The 22,312-nt window shown below is 48.0% G+C and overlaps 1 protein-coding gene across 1 annotated transcript in view; it reads right to left on the reverse strand.

Moving 5' to 3' along the window:
• LOC108788491 (voltage-dependent L-type calcium channel subunit alpha-1F-like) overlaps positions 1 to 22,312 on the reverse strand; it is a 72,323-nt gene that overhangs the window by 34,981 nt on the left and 15,030 nt on the right. The window contains 12 exon segments of the mRNA XM_018558251.1: positions 1,171 to 1,219; positions 1,304 to 1,346; positions 3,005 to 3,191; positions 4,599 to 4,719; positions 8,093 to 8,300; positions 9,852 to 10,108; positions 10,206 to 10,210; positions 11,902 to 12,062; positions 13,890 to 13,916; positions 14,686 to 14,767; positions 20,005 to 20,088; positions 21,817 to 21,977. Of these exon segments, the coding sequence (XP_018413753.1) occupies positions 1,171 to 1,219; positions 1,304 to 1,346; positions 3,005 to 3,191; positions 4,599 to 4,719; positions 8,093 to 8,300; positions 9,852 to 10,108; positions 10,206 to 10,210; positions 11,902 to 12,062; positions 13,890 to 13,916; positions 14,686 to 14,767; positions 20,005 to 20,088; positions 21,817 to 21,977 (1,385 nt within the window).

Consider the following 22,312-nt stretch of genomic DNA (forward strand, 5'->3'; position numbering starts at 1 on the left):
GGGGGGGGGGGGGGGGGGGGGGGTATGTTACAGCATACAAATACATTTTAGACAACTGTGTGCTCCCAAACCTGGTGGAAGTCCTGCATGACTGTCCCCTGTGTGCAAAGTCAGCTCCATAAGGACATGGGGTGATAAGTTTGGTGTGGAGGAACTTGATTGTCCGGCACAGAGCCCTGACCTCCTCCCTACTGAACATGACTGTCCCTTATATACAAAGCCAGCTCCATAAAGACAAGGTATGATGAGTTTGGTGTAGAGGAACTTGATTGTCCTCCACAGAGCCCTGACCTCTTCTCTACTGAACATGACTGTCCCCTATGTACAAAGCCAGCTCCATAAAGACATGGTATGATGAGTTTGGTAGAGGAACTTGATTGTCCTGCACAGAGCCCTGACCTCCTCCCTACTGAACATGACTGTCCCTTATATACAAAGCCAGCTCCATAATGACATTGCTTGATGAGTTTGGTGTAGAGGAACCTGATTTTCCTGCACAGAGCCCTGACCTCCTCCCTACTGAACATGACTGTCCCTTATATACAAAGCCAGCTCCATAAAGACAAGGTATGATGAGTTTGGCGTAGAGGAACTTGATTGTCCTGCACAGAGCCCTGAGCTCAACCCTACTGAACATGACTGTCCCTTATATACAAAGCCAGCTCCATAAAGACAAGGTATGATGAGTTTGGCGTAGAGGAACTTGATTGTCCTGCACAGAGCCCTGAGCTCAACCCTACTGAACATGACTGTCCCTTATATACAAAGCCAGCTCCATAAAGACAAGGTATGATGAGTTTGGTGTAGAGGAACTTGATTGTCCTGCACAGAGCCCTGACCTCAGCCCTATTGAACACCTTCGGGGGGAATTGGAATGCTGATTGTGAACCAGATCTTCTCATCCAACATCACTACCTGACCTCACCAATGCTCTTTTGGCTGAAAGGGCACAAATAAGGACCCAAAGACACATTCCAAAATCTTGTGGAAACCCTTTACGGTAGAGTGAAGGATCCTGAAGCCACAGAAGAAGGTGGAGCTGAAACTCCATATGCCCATGGATTTGAAATGGCCAACAAACTCATACAGGTGTGATGGTCAGATATCACAGATATGTTTGGCCATTAGATGCTTGTATTAGCGCTAGATGACAAGTCAAACGCAACTTACACTCTTCACTTCCCTCTTCTTCCTCATTGTCTTCCTCCTCACAGGGGACCTACGAAGGAGAATATGGTCTCTGTAACAGCTTTTTTTTTGTCTATTCGAGGTTTATTATGAAAGCAGCTTTAGACACACTCACCTTCACAGAGCTGTCTTCTTTTTTCCCAGATTTCTTCCCTCCCCTGAAAAAAGAATCATGACCAATTTTAAGCAGAAGTCAATGAGCTAGAATGTTTATGGATTGTGGGAGGAAACCATGCAGAAGATGAGAAAATGCTAATTGCACGTATATAAGATGTGCTGACCTCAATCATCCAATCACGTGCAAGCAAAAAGCCTGTTTTTTTATTGTTTTTATTTGCTTTGCACACGATTGGATACATTTTAAATGTGAGTTTTTATATTGTTTCTACTTATTCACTAAGAAAAGTGAACATTTTCTACTCGCTGAGTAAATCAACCTCACCGTTTCTGGTTGGGACCCATGGCTGCAAGGCAAAAATGGTGCCCTGGGTGTTATAACTTGCAGAATTCCATTATTAATAACTGTGTATTATGTAGACAGTGAGATGTACCCACAGCCAGCGGTGGAATGAACGTTAAATAAGGTGATGCCATGCTACAGTTTTTTGAGCCAAGTTCTTCCCGCACACTTAGGTGGCAGTGTGGCCATGTTGCATGTGACTTTGCACATGCCCGTTTCATCAGGGCTGAATGAGAGAAATCATGTAGGTGGACTACCATACCTACGGATTGAAAGTTGTATTGAGTTGTAATAAAGAGTACTTAAAGGAGAACTATGAGGTGAGTGATTTACACTCGTAGTTAGAGCCGACCTGTGACATTGAAACGGTCACATGTCGGCTCTATAAATCGGGAAGTGAGTGAGCACATTCAGTCGCTCGCTCACTTCCCGATCATCTTCCTGCAGTGAGTGGTGACTGTCAGTCACCGCTCCCCACAGGGATTCCCCCCTCCCCTCTCCAATCCTCCAGCGCTGACTGGAGGAATGGACAGGGGAGGGGGCGGGCACAGCTGGCTCTGGCTCTAGATAGGCAGCGCCCGCTGTCAATCAGCCACCTGGGTGGATCTTGACAGTATTGTCAGGATCCGTCCCGGCTGCGGCGCTCTCAGTATATAGCGAGCTTTAGTCCGCTATATACTGAGCTTTGGGTCACGGGAGGACATTAGTATATGTCCTCCCGTGACCCTAAAGGGAACTATGGGATAAAAAGGTTACCCCCATAGTTCTCTTTTAAGCTGTGGCTAACTGACTTCCCATCTGAGGAACCCTAGGGTTCTTCTAGAGGTTGCATTTTAGTACATGTCCTCCCGTTACCCTAAAGAGAACTATAGGATAAAAAGGTTACCCCCATAGTTCTCTTGTAAGGCTTGTCATCATGGCTGCCAAACCAGCTGCTGACAAACCTGAAGTCCTTCCATCATAACTCAATACAACATTGCAGCTAAGGTAAATCACATGCATGTCTCTCATTAGGCCCTGATGAAGTGTGGGGGTGTTTTGGACCCCTGAAATGCATTGTCTACGCTAATTGAATGTCCACCAACCCTAATGGAATAAATACTTTTTTAATTGTTGCAGCGCTTCAATTCCCATATGGACTGTGTTCACTGTCAAGACATGAACACCGTGGAGATCCTTTGGATTGTGGAAGCTGCCTACCCATTACCCTCATTCATATCATTGAACTATGGGATGAAAAACACCAAGAGAATAACCACACGGGTCCAGCGGTTCCTTTTCACACTTCCAAGCAGATGAAACCCTGGTAAGTATTTTGCCATAATATGTGCTATTAGGAAGATTCCCCTTTACTACCCGTCCTGGAGCCCCAGCAGGGGGTGAGGGAAATCCCCTCTCAGATACTCCCTGTGGTCTTTCCACAATGGGGTTATTTTGCGTTGATCATAAGAATTCCCTTCTCACTTTTTGTCTTTACTGTTAATATTGTCAGCGTCAGCCAAATTGTCCACGGCGATAGCCAAGAAGACGTTCAGTAGGATATCTACACGGGCAGGTTAAGGAAGAGTCTAGAGGAGCTCCAGGGAAGACGTTCAAAAGATCATAAATAACAAATTCTATTATTAAATGTCACAACTAGACCAGGGCAATAGAAGTGCAATACACCATTGGGGGTTATTCACACAGGAGCCGAAGGATCCAGCCGTAGCTTTGTCTCTCTTCGGCCGCCGGAACCCTTCGGTTCAGTCGAACCGAAGGGCTGCTGTACGGGCTATTCACTATAGCCCGTACAGCATGCCGAAGGCATATGCTTCGGCTCGACTGAGCCTAAAGTGACACCCGAAGCAGGGCGAATGGCCTACCGTAGGCCCGGCCGTAAGCCCCACAAATGACAGCTGGGCAGGGCCAGCCGTGATCTCACGGCTGGATCCGGCCAGTTGTAATGACAGATCAACATCCCCAAATGACCCGGGGATGCTGATCTGTCATTAAACAATAACAACTGGGCGGAGCCGGCTGTGACGTCACGGCCGGCTTCGCCCCGGTTGTTATTTATTGGCTGGGACCTGCTAGAAGACTCTAGCAAGTGCCAGTGTTCTATCAAAGTTTGTGACTGCGTTAGAATGTGTGACCGGGGAGCATTTTCTGCTGACCAAAGTGCAGCCAAGGCAACTGATGGACAGCTTATTTCAGTCCATGTACGGCTGAAATTGGCCACTCTGAGCTGTAGTGAATAGCCGAACGTCATTCGGCTAACTTAACTTCGGCTCGGTTATTCAATCGGCTGCCTTCGGCAGCTTTGTGGATAACCCCCTATCGTCTCTCCTGCATTTTCTGGGCTGTCCCAATAATGAAGCAGGCATCTCTTTGGGTCAGGTGAGAGGGGCGGTTGAAAAGAGTTTGGCGTGGAGATGAGTAAGGGCCATACACATCTGCCCTTCCAGCTCTCAGCGCTCTGGGATGCTCTGGCCGGCATCCCGCCTTGCTCCTGGCAGGCCAGTGACATTTTTTGGTTGCCAGGAGCTGAGCGGGATGCTCTGGCCGGGCTCCCGACCAGTTCCTGGCAACCAGTAACGTCAGTGAGCTGGGTGGGACACCGGCCAGAGGTGGGTGGTGCACCACCAGGGTGGCGGCCAGAACAGTCTTAGCGTCCACCAATAGCCCTCAACCCCACTCCCCCTATTTCTTATGCTCCTCAGCTCCATCTAGTGACCATAATGCAGTATTACAATCCTTTACATTTGCCCTGAAAATAAAATATACTAAGAACACTAGTTTGTGCCTCTATATGCATAGAATGATGGTTCACAAAGAATGCCTCTGCAAATTGTTGACAACTAGACCCCTTAGTGCTTCCAAGTCAGGTCTGTATGAGGCCCTGTGTCTCTGTAGCTCTGTGAATTGGTTATCAGCGTCGGAGAAGTTCTAATATTGTCCACCAGCAGGATACAGTTTCCACAAATGAAGAGGATGATGAAATATATACAGACCAGCATTCCAGGAAAAAATGGTCCCCCATAGGCCATGATCCCATCGTACATCACTGCATTCCAGTCCTCTCCTGTAAGGATCTGCATAATAACCACGGGGAGAAGAAAAAGGATGGAGATGACAGATTGGTTATGAAAGAACACAAATTCAGTGGGGAAAAAGGAACAAAATGTATAATTCAGCAACGTTAATGGATACCTGCTGTTCAGCTATTAAAAGAGAAGTACAAGGCGAGTGCTTTTCACTCACCTCATAGTTCTAGCCGACCTGTGACAAAGTCGGCTCAGGAGATCGGGAGGTAAGGGAACACATACCGGCGTTCACTCCCCTCTCGATCCTGTCACGGCTCTCTGCCGTGACAGGGGAGGGGCTGGATTCCCCCCTCCCCGCTCCGATGCGCCAGCGCTGACTGGTGGAACGGACGGGGGAGGGGGCGGGTACAGCTGGCTCTGCCTCTAGATAGGCAGAGCCAGCTGTCAGTCACACAGCTGGGCGGATCCCAGCACAATTGTCGGGATCCGCTTCAGCTGCGGCGTCTCAGTATACCGCGAGCTACAGCTCCCTATATACTGAACTTAGGGTGACGGGAGGACGCTAGTTTGTGTCCTCCCGTTACCCTAAGGAGAACTATGGGGAAAAGCCTTAACCCCATAGTTCTCCTTTAACTTACAAGGCCTGGTGCCTATGTTTAGTAGAGAACGCTTGGGCTTCCAGAATAGATTAGATACGCTACCCGAAATCACTACCTAAGGAATATAACATTCTTCTTAGAACCTTTGTAGACCTGATGGAGGAATCTCAAACCCTTACCATGGCACCTGAGGCTAGACATGGGCAGCGGCTAAAAATGTGTTTCCTTTAGTTTCAGATTTCGTTTTTCGGAATTCGTGTCCTATATGTGTTTCGTTTCGGGAATCGGATTCGTCTTCGGATCTGATTCGAAATTCGGATGAATTCCCGAAAATGCAACTTGAGGTGGGGTAGCAGAATTGCCACATTTGTCATTTCTGGTTGCTGTGCTCTCGTCTTTACTAAGAAAGGGACATTAAAATCCTTTTCTTAATTTGTTTTTATCCGTTTACATGTTAACAGTGCACGCACAGGATTTGGACAAAATTCGTTCTAAATCCGAAAGTTCGGATTCGAAATTTCGGATTCGGATGCTTTCGGATGCTTTCGGATATGTCATATTTTGGAAATTCGGATGCTCCGAATCTATGAAATTGCGTCCGAATTTCGATTCAGGAACGAAACGAATCGCACACGTCTACCTGAGGCCCTAGTTCTGTCATCCTGGCACGCCCTTCACATCTCACTCAACTTCAAACATGACAACCTTGTTTTCCAACCCACCCTGGACGGTTCATAGTAGAATTTACCCGGGACTGGGTAACTATATTTTTAGGCATAAAAGCCAATAATAGATAAATGAAAACCAAGTAAAAACCTTCTTCCGTAGTGCGGAAGGGGTCTGTGATTGCCACAGTACAATCTATTTTTAAAAAAATGGATGACCAACCAGGTTCCATCTTTCAAATGAAGCAGGTAATCTGGTCATCTTGAGAAGCTCCTCCACAGTTGGACACCTGATGGTGGGATCTAAAACCCTTACATCAACACCTGAGACTCCATTTCTCCATGTTTACTGTGTCTATCTCAATTAACTTCACACATGGCAAGCTTCTTTTCAACCCCATGTTGGACAGGTCATAGTAGAGTATAGCTGGAGCTGAGTGACTATATTTCTAAGCATAAAACCAATAATGAATGAATCAAAGTATAAATGTTCTTCCACAGTGGGGAAGTGGTCTAAGCCCATACACAATTGCCACAGTACAATCCATATAAAAAAAATGGATGACCAACCAGGTTTCATCTTTTAAATGAAACAGGTAATGTGGTTATCTTGAGAACATCCTCCACAGTTGAAGGCCTGATGGGTGAGGATCTAAAACTCTTACATCAGCACCTGAGACTCCAGTTCTCCATATATACCGTGTCTGTCACATCTCATTCAACTTCAAACATGGCAAACTTGTTTTCAACCCCATGCTGGACAGATTATAGTGGGTGACTATATTTCATAAAACCAATAATAAATATCACCCAGTATAAAGGTTCTTCCATGGTGGGTCAGGGATCTAAGCACATACCTGATTACCACAGTACAATCCATTTAAACAAAATGGACAACCAACCAGGTTTTTTCTTTGAAATAAAACAGGTAATCTGGTCATCTTGAGAAGCTCCTCCACAGTTGGACACCTGATGGGGGGATCTAAAACCCTTACACCTGCACTTGAGGTTCCAGTTCTCCATGTCTACCACATCTCACTCAATTCCAACCATGGCAAGCTTGTTTCCAACCCCATCATGGACAGGTCACAGTGGGTAACTATATTGCTAGGCATAAAACGAATAATAAATATTCAAAACAAAGTATAAATGTTCTTCCATGGTGGGGCCGGGGTCTAAGCCCATATGGGATTACCACAGTACAATCCATATAAAAATGGACGGCCAACCAGGTTTTCATCTTTCAAATGAAACAGGTAATCTGGTCACCTTGAGAAACTTTTCCACAGCTGGACACCTGATGGTGGGATCTAAAACACTTACATTAGCACCTGAGGCTCCAGTTCTCCATGTTTACTGTGTCTATCAAATTAAACAGGTCATCTGGCCACCTTGAGAACCTCCTCCACAGTTGGAGACCTGATGGTGGGATATAAAACCCTTACATTAGCACCTGAGCCTCCAGTTCTAAATATTTACTGTGTCTCTCAAATGAAACAGGTCATCGGGTCACCTTGAGAACCTCCTCCACAGTTGGAGACCTGATGGTGGGATCTAAAACCCTTACATTAGCACCTGAGACTCCAGTTCTCCATGTCTACTGTGTCTATCAAATGAAACCGGTAATCTGGTCATCTTGAGAGGCTCCTCCACAGTTGGGAGACCTGATGGTTCAGTTCTCCATGTCTACCACATCTCACTCAACTTCAGACATGGCATTCCTGGTTTCAACCCCCATGCTGGACAGGTCATAATGGAGGACTATATTTCTAGGCATAAAACGAATAATCAATAAATAAATCACAGTATTAATGTTCTTCCATGGTGGGGCAGGGGTCTAAGGCCATATGTGATAACCACAGTACAAGCCATTTAAAAAATGGACAACCAACCAGGTTTCGTCTTTCAGATGGGACGAAACAGGTACCGTAATCTGTTCATCTTGAGAAGCTCCTCCACAGTTCTTCCAGTGTTCCATAAATGACCTCTACAGCAAAAGAGCTGAAACCTATAGCAGCCAAGTGGAAGCTTTACTGTGGACAGATTAATGAGACTGGTTTCTGATTATAGCTCACTACCCACCTTAGACTTGTACAATCAAACTGTATAAGAGATCCCTGCCCCATGAAGCCCAATCCAAAAGTCAAGAATGGTCACCTGGAAGACGGTGAGCAGCGCCTGGGGGAACGTGTCAAAAGTGCTCCTTTTGGTCTGGGTCTCGTCGAAGTTGAATTTCCCTCCGAAGAGCTGCATCCCAAGCAAGGAGAAGATGATGATGAAGAGGAAGAGAAGCAGCAGTAAAGAAGCAATGGATTTCATGGAGTTCAGCAGGGAGGCGACCAGGTTACTTAGCGATGCCCAGTGTCTGTATGTTGGAGAGGACAGTGATGGCAAGGTGGGAGAGAGAGAGAAGGATGCCAGAAGATACACCATGTTCCTTATGAAATACACACAATGTCATGCACTATAAAGACAAAAATATACTATATAACACCGGATCCTACAGGGCCTGTGCCGATGGGCTTTAGTTAGGGTTGCCACTTGTCCAGGATTCACCCGGACAGTCCCGTTTTTGAGTCTTGTGTCCGGGTTTCCAGCCAGCTGACACAAGGACACAAGATACTAACTGCCGATGCCGGCTTGCGAATGCCGTTTTTTTAACCTATAGCCAAATGTGCGGGTTGCTTCATGTTATATTTACCATACCCCCTAAACGTGATACCCCCTTTACCGATCCCTTCTCACTCTCACATTGTAGCACTCACATACCTAACAAAAAAACCCTCAAGATTTAACTACAAGGGGCGTAGTGGTGGAGAAAAGATTTCACTACAAGGGGCGTAGTGGTGGAGAAAAGATTTAACTACAAGCTGTGTAGTGGTGGGGAAAGGATTTAACTACAAGGGGCGTAGTGGTGGGGAAAATATTTAACCACAAGGGGCGTAGTGGTGGGGAAAATATGTAACTACAAGGGGCGTAGTGGTGGAGAAAAGATTTAACTAAAAGGGGCGCAGTGGTGGAGAAAAGATTCAACTACAAGGGGCGTAGTGGTGGGGAAAATATTTAACTACAAGGGGCGTAGTGGTGGGGAAAAGATTTAACTACAAGGGGCGTAGTGGTGGAGAAAAGATGTTACAAGGGGCGTAGTGGTGGAGAAAAGATTTAACTACAAGGGGCGTGGTGGTGAAAAAAAGAAACTACAAGAAGCGTAGTAGTGGTGAAAAAATTTAACTACAAGGGGCGTAGTGGTGGTGAAAAGATTTAACTACAAGGGGCGTAGTGGTGGAGAAAAGATTTAACTACAAGGAGCGTAGTGGTGGAGAAAAGATTTAACTAAAAGCTGCGTAGTGGTGGGGAAAGGATTTAACTACAAGGGGCGTAGTGGTGGGGAAAAGATTTAACTACAAGCTGCGTAGTAGTGGGGAAAGGATTTAACTACAAGGGGCGTAGTGGTGGGGAAAAGATTTAACTACAAGGGGCGTAGTGGTGGAGAAAAGATTTAACTACAAGGGGCGTAGTGGTGGGGAAAAGATTTAACTACAAGGGGCGTAGTGGTGGGAAAAAGATTTAACTACAAGGGGCGTAGTGGTGGGAAAAAGATTTAACTACAAGGGGCGTAGTGGTGGGAAAAAGATTTAATCAAAAGGGGTGGAGGGGCTTCTTTTCAGATAGAGCGGTTAAAGTCTGGAACTCACTGCCACAAGCAGTGGTATCAGCTGAGAGTATTGAATCAAAAAGCATTTAGATACCTTCTTCAGAGACCGTAACATACAGGGGTACAGGTACTCATAAAAACAAGATCACACGGGGGCTCGTGTACACACACATGCACAATCACACACAGACACACAAAGGTTGAACTTGATGGACCTGTGTCTTTATTCAACCTCTAATACCATGCAACTATGTAACTGACCTGGTGACCTTGAAGATCCTGAGGAGGCGGACGCAGCGCAGGACAGAGATCCCCAGAGGCGACATGATGTGGAACTCCACCAGGACTGTCTCCAAAATCCCCCCGCACACCACAAAGCAGTCAAAGCGATTGAAGAATGACATGAAATAGGCGTGGAAACCCAGACTGTATAACTTCAGAAGCATTTCCACGGTGAAGAGAGAAAAAAATGGTAAATGTAAGATAATGGGAAGAAGAAACGGTAGAAATTGCTGGGCCTTATTCATCAGTGTCTATGGGACCCAGAGCAACCAGATTATTTGCTTTTATACTCCCAGCACTCCCAGTACTCCCAACACAAAATGTTTGCGGTACATAATCTTCCTGGCGTGGTTAAACTTTTACAAGTGGCGCTCCACTTAAAGGAGAACTATGAGGTGACGGGGCGACGTGTGACAATGAGACTGTCACAGGTCGGCTCAATAGATCGGGAAGTGAGAACACATACCGGCGCTCGCTCACTTCTCGATCCTGGCCCTGCAGAGAGCCGTGACTGTCACTCACGGAGGGGGCGGGTACAGCTGGCTCTGCCTCTAGATAGGCAGAGCCGGCTGTCAATCACGCAGCTGGGTGGATCTCGACAGTAATGTCGGGATCCGTCCCGGCTGCGGCGTCTCCGTATACCGCGAGCTGTAGCTTGCTATATACTGAGCTTAGGGTGATGGGAGGACGCTAGTTTGTGTCCTCCCGTTACCCTAAGGAGAACTATGGGGAAAACACTGACCCCATAGTTCTCCTTTAATGGACTAATGTTGCAAATCTCTGCACCCGCTCTGCATAGAACGTTCTCACATATTTGTTGCCATTACTCTAAACTACTTTGCAGTAGGATTAAGATGCTCCTCTATGGATACATTAAGAAGTAACGGGGACCACTTCTTATATACTGTAGGTGAAGAGGGATGATATTAGGAAGTTTGTTAGTTATATGAAAATTCAGAAATGAACCCTCTGCCCGTGGTGGTACGCCCTCAAACTTTGGCATAAAAACCGGCATCCTTGGTTCCCATATATGGCAATAAATGTTCAAGGTGGCCAACTGCATCAAAGTGATCCCTCCCTGGCAAACTGCGGCAAAGTGATCCCTCTCTGGCCAACAGTGTCAAAGTGATCCTTGTCTGGCTAACTGTATCAAAGTAGTCCCCCTCTGGCCAACAGTGTCCAAGTGATCCCTCTCCAGCCAACTGCCTCAAAGTGATCCCTCCCTGGCCAACAGTGTCAAAGTGATCCTTGTCTGGCTAACCATGTCAAAGTAGTCCCACTTTGGCCCGCTGCATCAAAGTGACCCTCTCTGGCCAACTACTTTAAAGTGATCCCTCTCTGGCCAACAGTTTAAAAGTGATCCCTCTCCAGCCAACTGCGTCAAAGTGATCCCTCCCTGGCAAACTGCGGCAAAGTGATCCCTCCCTTGCCAACAGTGTCAAAGTGATCCTTGTCTGGCTAACCATGTCAAAGTAGTCCCACTTTGGCCAGCTGGGTCAAAGTGATCCCTCTCTGGCCAACTGCGTCAACGTGATCCCTCTCTGGCCAACCATGTCATAGTGAGCCTCTCTGGCCACCAGCATCAAAGTGACCCCTCTATTGCCAACTGCGTCAGAGTGATCCCTCTCTGGCCAAGGCCCCAGCGAGCGTCTGCTTAATCTGTCTGAATATTTGTGTTCGACACTGCGCTGCTGCAAAGCTGAAACTGAGCCCGAGTCTCTTCGTCTCTCCGGCTACCTGTGCGGCCCAGAGCGGCGAGATTGTCAAATATGGGAGGGCAAGAGGGGAGGTAACGGGCCCCCACCCAGCCGCAGGGCTCTCGGCTCTAAACCCAATTCTAAGTCTCTTTGCTGTAGCGTCACTTGTCCTTTCAGGCATCATAGCACTATCAAGCCGATACCAGGCCAGGGAATGCCTGACCAGGAGAGCAGGGTAAGCAAACATACGGATGTCCTGGCCTATATGGAACCAGGTCCTTTGGATCTATAATAACCCTCCTCCCATCTACCCTCTTTGCCGCAACTGTCACCTTGTATCTGCGTCAGCCATTCCGGTTGCCGGTAGTGCTCGGAGGCTATTGTCAGTGTGTTCAGGAAGACCAGGATCAGAACCACCCAGTAGAAGGGGACAGATTTAACAGCCAGGCGACATTTCCTCCGGAAGGTTCGGTTCCATCTCCTCACGCTACGGCTGTTAGAAGATCAATTATAATAATAGCTAATACGCAGTGCTGAAGTACGGCTTCCATTCTGCACAATATAAGCCCATAAAAGAAAAGCCCCTGCCTAGTAGGCCACTTAGTATATCATTGCAAAGACAGCAGGTTGTATATTCAATCATTAAAGCTGAACTTCAGGCAAACTTTAAAGGAGAACTATGGGGTCAGGGCTTTTCCCCATAGTTCTCCTTAGGGTCACGGGAGGACACAACTAGCGTCCTCCCGTCACCCAAAGCTCAGTATATAGGGAGCTACACCCTTGCCTTGCTGTTCCCGGGGACCTGGGGGAATAAATGAGCAAAAGGCACCCTACAATACTTACAATGGCCAACATCATCAGAAATGGATGTTACACAAATTAAAACAAGTCACTTAAAGGAGAACTATGGGGTCAGGGCTTTTCCCCATAGTTCTCCTTAGGGTCACGGGAGGACACAACTAGCGTCCTCCCGTCACCCTAAGCTCAGTATATAGGGAGCTACAGCTCGCGGTATACTGAGACGCCGCAGCCGGGACAGATCCCCACCCAGCTGCATGATTGACAGCTGGCTCTGCCTATCTAGAGGCAGAGCCAGCTGTACCCGCCCCCTCCCGTCCGTTCCACCAGTCAGCGCAGGAGGATCAGACAGGGGAGGGGGGGAATCCCTGCAGGAAGCCGTGAGTGACAGTCATGGCTCTCTGCAGGGATAGATTGAGAAGTGAGCGAGCGACGGTATGTGTTCGCTCACTTCCCGATCTATGGAGCCGACCTGCGACAGTCTCATTGTCACACGTCGGCTCCAACTATGAGGAGGAGTGATTTTCACCTCATAGTTCTCCTTTAAATATGCATTTGAAGTGCATATATAGATGTCGTTTTACCTGTCAATGGGTTTGTATATCTGGCCATCTAGTCCTGACATTCAGGCCTCATTCACACAGCTTACAGTCGGCCCGTACAGATCCGTGCGGCGTGCACGGCCGTACCAGGCTGCTCCCGGGAAGGACAGATGCTGCTTGGGTTTGTACGCAGCAGCCCTTTCTTCTCTATGGGAGCACGCGGCCGTACGCTCACCCGAGCCGCACTCCCGCGCGGATGTCCGTGCTCCATCCTGTCTGCGCCCGAACACGGACACCCGCACCCGCACAGATGTGCACGGATCTGTACGGGCCGGCTCTAAGCTGTGTGAATGAGGCCTAACACAGCATAGCTGGCCTGGTGAAATATAATATATATTAATGGAGAACTAAGAGGTGAGTGAGTTTCCCTCAGCCTCATAGTTCGAGCCGACGTGTGACAATGAAACACGTCGGCTCAATAGATAGGGAAGTGAACGAACACATACCGTCGCTCGCTCATTTCTCGATCCCACCCGGCTGCGGCGGTCTCAGTATATAATGAGCTGTAGCTCCCTATATACTGAGCTTTGGGTGACGGGAGGACGCTAGTTTGTGTCCTCCCGTAACCCTTAGTAGAACTATGGGGAAAAACACTGACCCCATAGTTCTCCTTTAAGCTATATTATATTTGAATGTTAAACCTGCTTGGTTTCTGTTGCTGCCCTGCCCTCATCCAGTATGTGCAGAGGGACAGGCAAGGCTAAGACTACATCAGATTTGGGCGCTTACTCTAGTTGCATTTAAAAATAAATTAAATAAACAACAAAAAAAAATAAAAATGGGGTCTCTTTATATCCTCCAGCTCCAGCTTTAATGGTGGTCGCACGTCAAATACAATAAGAAGTGTGCTTATAAAAATAATAATCTGAGATTATAAATTCCTGATGACCAAACATTACATTTACGAATCTGGTACTCACCAGCAGCCGGTCTGTGACAACTTACTCCTGCGCAAGCAAAAAGAAAACATCAGATAATTAAGGACATAAAGTGGATTGTAACTCGATAAGTTCTCAGTGTCGACAGATCACCGGATTTACTCTCTGCTGCCCCAAGGCCAGGCTCCTCAATGCGCCCCTCTACCCCCCCATGGAGAATGGCAGACCTGCAGGCTGCATACAAGTGCCGGGATCACTTGTACAAAACAAGCGTAGGCTTCCCCGCTGTACATTTAGCTCTGGTCGCCCAAAGCCGGGCTAAATGTAGAAAACAACTACTCTCCTGGCACCCGGAACTGCATGTCCCGAGCATCGGGAGATAGGAATTTCATACCCCTGCCACCCCTCTACTCCCTGCTACCCCGAGGCCTGGGCCTTGGTTGGCCTTGTGGGAAAATCCGGCCCTGAACCACCAGAGAGTCTAAAGGCGAGCAGCTTCTAGTGTTATGATGTCATTAGCACGCTGCCGGCATCTCCTCCCCCTAAGTGATCAGATTGAAGCTTTGCAGTAAGTCACAAGGTAAGAGACTAATCTCTATCCGTCATTTGTGGACACGAACTGCACCAGAGACCGGGATTTACATAACTGTGTCCTCTCTAAGCCGGAATCTCAGTCTAGAACGTTGATGCCGAGCTCAGATGATGCAAAACAAAGATGAACAGGTCCACTTAAAATGTTCCTTTACCAATATACAAATGTATCTTATGCATGACATGGAAGAATGAAATGATGAGATTGACAGATCATGGGAAATGTAGAAGGTAAAGGAGCACTTACATGCACAGGGTGCAGCAGTTGCTGTGCTCGTCATCTATATTCTCGGTGTTGATTGAGGCGGTCTCGCTGGCAGGAAGGCTGGCTACAAGAGGAAGTGAGGAAACAAGGACAATATCACTATACTTCAAAATATTCTAAAATGTGTCACGTTATCCCATGTAAGCAAAACAAAACGTGGCAAATGCCCCGTGCATCTAGGAGACCTGGCTGCCTTCGACTGTGAATTTGCATAGTGCGTCTCTAAGGTGTACTTATGGAAATTAAAACTAGTTCCCAACTGGACCTCTTTGGGAGCCTCTACATTGGAACCAAAGCCCCATGGCCTTCTTTTCTTCACAAGTATTCCATATTTGGAATCCCTATTTTGGAACTAAAGCCCTCTGTCCCTCTTTCCATCACAAATGGACCTCTTCTGGAGCCCCTACCTTGGAACCAAACCCTTCTGTCCTTCACAAATGGACCTCTTTTGGAGTGCCTATTTTGGAACCAAAGCCCTCTGTTCCTCTTTATGTCACAACTGTCTCTTTTTTGGAGTCCATACATTGGAACTAAAGCTTTCTGTCCCTCTTTCCTTCACAACTGGACCTCTTTTGGAGTCCATACGTTGGAACCAAAGCCCTCTGTCCCTCTTTACGTCACAACTGTCCCTTTTGTGGAGTCCATACTTTGGAACTAAAGCTTTCTGTCCCTCTTTCCTTCACAAATGGACCTCTTTTGGAGTGCCTACTTTGGAACCAAAGCCCTCTGTTCCTCTTTTCCTTCATAACGATCTCTCTTTTGGAGTCCCTGCTTTGCGACCAATGTCCTCTGTTCCCATTTTCCTTCACAGATGTTCCTCTTTTGGAATTTCTACTTTGGAACCAAAGTCCCCTGCCCCCTCTTTCCTCCACAACTGTCCACCTTTGGGAGTCCCTACTTGGAAACCAAAGCCCTCTTTTCCTCTTTCTTCCACAACTGTTCCTTTTTTTGTAGAGTTCTATATAAAAATGTAATATTGAATTCATAAAATGCTTCTGATGACGTAAATTGTATGTTCACCTCTCAGCAAATCCAGTCATGTTTAAAAGGAGAACTATGAGGGGAGTGATTTCCACTGATCCTCATAGTTCAGGCCGACGTGTGACAATGAGACTGTCACACGTCGGCTCAATAGATCGGGAAGTGAGGGAACGCATACCGGCGCTCGCTCACTTCTCCATCCTGTCCCTGCAGAGAGCCGTGACTGTCACTCACAGCTCCCCGCAGGGATTCCCCCCCTCCCCGATCCTCCAGCGCTGACTGGCGGAACGGACGGGGGAGGGAGCGGGTACAGCTGGCTCTGCTTCTAGATAGGGAGAGCCAGCTGTCAGTCACGCAGCTCGGTGGATCTCAACAGTAATGTCGGCATCCATCCCGACTGCGGCGGTCTCAGTATAGCACAAGCTATAGCCCGCTATATACTGAGCTTTTGGTGACGGGAGGATGCTAGTTTATGTCCTCCCGTGACCCTGAGGAGAACTATGGGGAAAAACACTGACCCCCATAGTTCTCCTTTAAGTGATTTGTTTTAATTTGTGTAACATCCATTTCTGATGATGTTGGCCATTGTAAGTATTGTAGGGTGCCTTTTATTCCCCCAGGTCCCCAGGAACAGCAAGGAAAGGGTGTCACCTTTGTCTTAATATATCTTCAATGAAAGGTGACCCCCTTTCTCATCTCAGATCCTTGAGAGGAACGTCTTTGTGTACACTTCTTTCATGGGAGTCAGTGTAATGGGAGGTCAATATTTAAAGGAGAACTATGAGATGAGCGCTTTCCACTCACCTCATAGTTCAAGCCGACCTGTGACAATGAGACTGTCACAGGTCGGCTCAGTAGATCGGGAGGGGAGGGAACACATACCGGGTTCGCTCACCTCTCGATCCTGTCACGGCTCTCTGCCGTGACAGGGAAGGGGCTGGATTTCCCCCTCCCCGCTCCGATCCGCCAGCGCTGACTGGCGGAATGGACGGGGGAGGGGGCGGGTACAGCTGGCTCTGCCTCTAGATAGGCAGAGCCAGCTGTCACTCACGCAGCTGGGCGGATCCAAACATCGATGTCGGGATCCGCTGCGGCGTCTCAGTATACCGCGAGCTGTAGCTCCCTATATACTGAGCCTAGGGTGATGGGAGGACGCTAGTTTGTGTCCTCCCGTTACCCTAAGGAGAACTATGGGGAAAAGACTTAACCCCATAGTTCTCCTTTAAAATATATATGTCTGTTGATATCCTCGTCTGCCACTTTCCTAAATCTCACACCAGATTTGTTGGGGTAGCCACAGCCATTTTTTAAACCTAAAGGGGAGAGCTTTAGGTTTAAAAAGGCTGAAGGTTTATTAAAAGGGGCAACTTCAGACAAAACTGGCCAAAAAACAGAAGCTACTATTTGTTCACCCTTTGGGGAGATTTTCCCTTACGTTTTGTCTCAGTGACACCAAAGAAAGTGAAATCTCCACCAACGGAGACACAAGGGGAATAAAACCGAGGTCCTAACTTTTCCAAACTCTCTCCAGAACAAAAAAAAAAGGGTTTGGCTACAATTCCGCTTAACAAATGGTGACAAGATTGAGTCAGAAGGCCCAACACCGCAGACAGAAGACCTTGATGATATTTCAATTCCTTTGGTTATTAGATCATGTGACATGGCACAACCTATACTGTCACGGATCTCAAGTGCATGTTGTAAGGCCCGGTTCACACCTAGGCGTATTGCATATGCGCGTCTGTCGCACGCTTTTTTTTAACCGCGATTGGCGGTAAAAAAAATCGCGCGCCGAACGCGCGTTTCCGAGGGCTACTTGGCTGTATCCCAATGGAAACGCGCAACAAAAACGGCCCAAAGTAGTACCTGTACCTTTTCAGGCGTGGGCCGTTTTGTAGCGCGTTAGGGACGGGCTGAAATACGCCGAGGTGTGAAACAGACCCATTGAATACAATGGGATTTAGATGTTTGAGCGTTTAGTAGAGCGTTCGTCGAGCGCAGAACGCGCTACAAAACGTTCAGGTGTGAACGAGGCCTTAGGCCCCCGTTCACGTATAGCGACATACCTTTGCAGCGGCCGGGATAGCGCGACTTTCGGGGCGACGTTCCAGCGACGATCCAGCGACGGTAGCGCGACCTTCTCCGTCGGGCTCCGTAGAATAAAAGCAAAAGCGCGCAAAATCCGCCGAAAAAAGGGTCCGGTAGAAGCGACTTGCGACGAGCGACGCGCGACATGGAGTTAAGACAGCTCCATTGAATAGCATTGGCCGGCGACTTCTCGTGATACGGCGCGGCACAAATACGTGATATCGCGGCGGAAATCGCGCGACAAGTCGCTATATGTGAACGGGGAGTGTTAGCTTGGAAGGATCCTTTTCTAACTCTAGCTAGAAAACAAGAAGTTGGCCGCAGATAAGCTTTCCACAAATAGAATGAAGATCAATGAAAGCGAAATGACAGGAAGTGTCCGTATTATTCAGATACAAATATGTAAATGTTTTGGAATCGTATCATACGTGACGCTCTATAACATCCATGTGGCGTTGTGGGGGCGAAGAGCTCTTCCCACCCGCGCAGCTGACATGCCGCCCGGATACGTAACCACCAACTGTCCCCGATAATATTATCCCAAAACGCCCGACAACAATTGGCTTCAGGCCACAGGCTACACCGTGCCAGAGACCCTTCACATGTCACCTACAGATATCTAATTGGCTGTTAGCCGTTTGCATATTAAAAGGGAACCTGTCATGTAAAATAAAAGAGAGAAAAGCTCCAATAATATGAACCAAAAAAAGCTACAAACGGTTTGATTGACCAAAGAGCTAGCAATCAGTTTCCTAAGGAACCCAAATCTTTCCCTTTGCCGTTTGTCAGCTTTTCCTGCAGGAGATGGTTAGAGACTACAGGCATACTCAGAGAGATGGTCAGAGACTACAGGCATACTCAGAGAGATGGTCAGAGACTCCATGCATACTCAGAGAGATGGTCAGAGACTACAGGCATACTCAGAGAGATGGTCAGAGACTCCATGCATACTCAGAGAGATGGTCAGAGACTACAGGCATACTCAGAGAGATGGTCAGAGACTACAGGCATACTCAGAGAGATGGTCAGAGACTACAGGCATACTCAGAGAGATGGTCAGAGACTACAGGCATACTCAGAGAGGTGGTTAGAGACTACAGGCATACTCAGAGAGATGGTCAGAGACTACAGGCATACTCAGAGAGATGGTCAGAGACTACAGGCATACTCAGAGAGATGGTCAGAGACTACAGGCATACTCAGAGAGATGGTCAGAGACTACAGGCATACTCAGAGAGATGGTCAGAGACTACAGACATACTCAGAGAGATGGTCAGAGACTGCAGTCATGCTAGGAGAGATGGTCAGAGACTACAGGCATACTCAAAAAGATGGTCAGAGACTACATGCATACTCAGAGAGATGGTCAGAGACTACATGCATACTCAGAGAGATGGTAAGAGACTCCATGCATACTCAGAGAGATGGTCAGAGACTACAGGCATACTCAGAGAGATGGTCAGAGACTACAGACATACTCAGAGAGATGGTCAGAGACTGCAGTCATGCTAGGAGAGATGGTCAGAGACTACAGGCATACTCAAAAAGATGGTCAGAGACTACATGCATACTCAGAGAGATGGTCAGAGACTACAGGCATACTCAGAGAGATGGTCAGAGACTACATGCATACTCAGAGAGATGGTCAGAGACTACATGCATACTCAGAGAGATGGTCAGAGGCTGAGTTAAACAAAAGCCCCCTTATTGGCCCTTCTAAGCCTGCTGGCCATGTGCTGCTTTATGGTTTGGGGAAAATTCTCCCGGGTGAATCTGCAGATAAAATTCGCCGAGAACCCGAATCTCAAGCCTGCAGGATTCACCTCAGGCCCATGGTAGTTGGCGAATGGCGAGCCTCATCCCTACTTCCGATAGCAAGCTTCTCTCATCTCAGACCCATAGCTGTGCCCCATGGTTGTGCCATAACATAGTGGCATCACCTCCACCATCGTCCACCATCGTCCACCAACGTCCGCCATCGTCCACCATCGTCCACCAACGTCCGCCCCTATTATTCATGGCTCTACCTCCTCTAGGCCACCTTAACAGAAATGTCCTTTTTTTTTTTGGAGCATCTAAAGCTATCAAGCCACAAGGTCACACCACATCACGGATTATGATAGGGATCACCAGCTACATAGGGATGACTGTGGAATCACGCTGCAACGAATAAACACCACACACGCGCTAGGGCCACGAATCACGGGGGGGTTACACAAGCCATTGAATTACTGTGGTTTTCTGAGGAATGGTTAGGATGCATTAACCACTGGAGCTTTCCCTTCCTCCTGCTCGTCAGATCAGCCAACGTGACGCCTGTACGTGAAAGACAGACAGACAGACATTGCACGGGACAGACAAACAGACGTCGTGCACAAAGAAATACAAAGCGATGCGGGACGCGAGACGGGTCGTATGTGGTCAAGCGGGCGCGGTGTACGGGAACAAGGAGGCCATTGGGAGGGACAGACAGACAGAGACCTGTAGAGTAGGTAACATCCTTAGGGGTAGGGGGGGGTCCTAATGCAGATTTCCTGAACAATAAAAAGCCTGGACTGATGGGTAAAGGAGGATATACCGAGGGTATGGACTGATGGGTAAAGGAGGATATACCGAGAGTATGGACTGATGGGTAAAGGAGGATATACCGAGGGTATGGACTGATGGGTAAAGGAGGATATACCGAGAGTATGGACTGATGGGTAAAGGAGGGTATACCGAGGGTATGGACTGATGGGTAAAGGAGGGTATACCGAGAGTATGGACTGATGGGTAAAGGAGGGTATGGACTGATGGGGAAAGGAGGATATACCGAGAGTATGGACTGATGGGTAAAGGAGGATATACCGAGGGTAGACCCACTGCAACATAACCAATCAGAACTATTGTATTATCTATTATTATATGATCTGACTACAAGGCACACATCAATGCAGCATTGTAACCATTAATACATCATTCCATGTGGAAGTACCTTCATTTACCTTGGTGTCAGCCTCTTGCAGTCCCTGTACAGCAGAGCTCAGAAAAGGGGGAGGGAGAAGCAGCACTAGGAACCAGTCAGTGTTGCAATGCAAAGAGCATGCTGATAGGAGGAGAGAGTAGTATAGAGAGAGAGAGAGAGAGAGAGGGAGAGAGAGAGTGAGACAGATAGCAAAAGTGAGAGTCTGAGAGCTAGAGAGAGTGAGAGAGAGAGAGTGAGCGAGCGAGCGAGTGAGAGAGAAACAGAGAGAGAGCGAGTGAGAGAGAGCGAGTGAGAGACAGAAAGAGAGAGACAGAGAGAGAGCGAGTGAGAGTGTGAGAGAGAGAGAGAAAGTGAGAGAGAGAGAGAGAGAGTGAGCGAGCGAGTGAGAGAGAAACAGAGAGAGAGCGAGTGAGAGAGAGCGAGTGAGAGACAGAAAGAGAGAGACAGAGAGAGAGCGAGTGAGAGAGAGACAGAGAGAGAAAAAGCGAGAGAGGGAGCGAGATAGTGAGAGAGAGAAAGAGAGAGACAGAGAGAGAGCGAGTGAGAGAGACAGAAAGAGAGAGAGAGAACGAGTGAGAGAGAGAGAGCGAGAGAGAGACAGAAAGTGAGAGAGAGCGAGTGAGAGAGAGCGAGTGAGCAAGTGAGAGAGAGAGAGCGAGTGAGAGAGCGAGACAGAGAGAGAAAGAGAGAGAGAAAGCGAGAGAGGCAGAGACAGGATGGATCCTGTGTGCGTCGAGTACGGACACCCGGACAGATGTGCAGTTCGGGTGAGCGTAGGGGGGCGTACCACCATAGAGAAGGACAAGGGCTGCCTACAATCACACGCAGCACCTGTCCTCCCCGGGAGCGGACCGATACGGCCGTGCACGCCGCACGGATCTGTACGGGCCGACACTTAGCTTGGTGAATGAGGCCTAAGCAGGGCGAGTGTGACCCCCTGCAACTCTTCTGGGTTTGCTCAATATCCTGATTCGGCAAGGCTCCGAGCTCGAGGACGGAGACAAAATGGTAGATGAATCATCTCCGCTGCACTGTAGTCACGTTATGACTTTTGTATATCCGTCGGTTCGGTTACTCACGGTTGTGTCTTTCTTCTCGGTCGTCTCCTTCTGGCTCGATGTCCTCAGCTTGGGTGATCCAGTCTAGATAACCCATCAGATCTTCCTCCATCTGCTGCTTCTCCCTCAGCTTCTGGAAGTCGCCGCGGGCTTTGGCCTTCTCTCTCTCCTTGGAGAACTCGCTGACAATGAAATAAAGTGGAGGGTTACGCGCATCAGCAACCGCTCCAGGATCTGCACAGGAAAGTTGTTCTTCAGTGAACAAATATTTCACGTTATTTTTTAAGTATTTACAAAAACCACTTGCAGACCTTGGACATACAAGGTGTGCTCCCCAAAATGTCCTTTCAATTTCTTTCCGCCATACTCTCCTGGTAGGGTTGCCACCTGTCCAGGATTCACCCGGACAGTCCGGGTATTGAATGCTGTGTTCGGGTTTCATGGCAGCTGAAACCCGGACACATGATGTCAGGCAGACAGGGGCAACCAAAATCGAGATAGGGGCTACTGCCCCCCC

Source organism: Nanorana parkeri, unplaced genomic scaffold (assembly GCF_000935625.1).
Source record: "Nanorana parkeri isolate BGI_ZX_2015 unplaced genomic scaffold, ASM93562v1 scaffold15, whole genome shotgun sequence".
In the NCBI taxonomy this organism is placed as follows: domain Eukaryota; kingdom Metazoa; phylum Chordata; class Amphibia; order Anura; family Dicroglossidae; genus Nanorana; species Nanorana parkeri.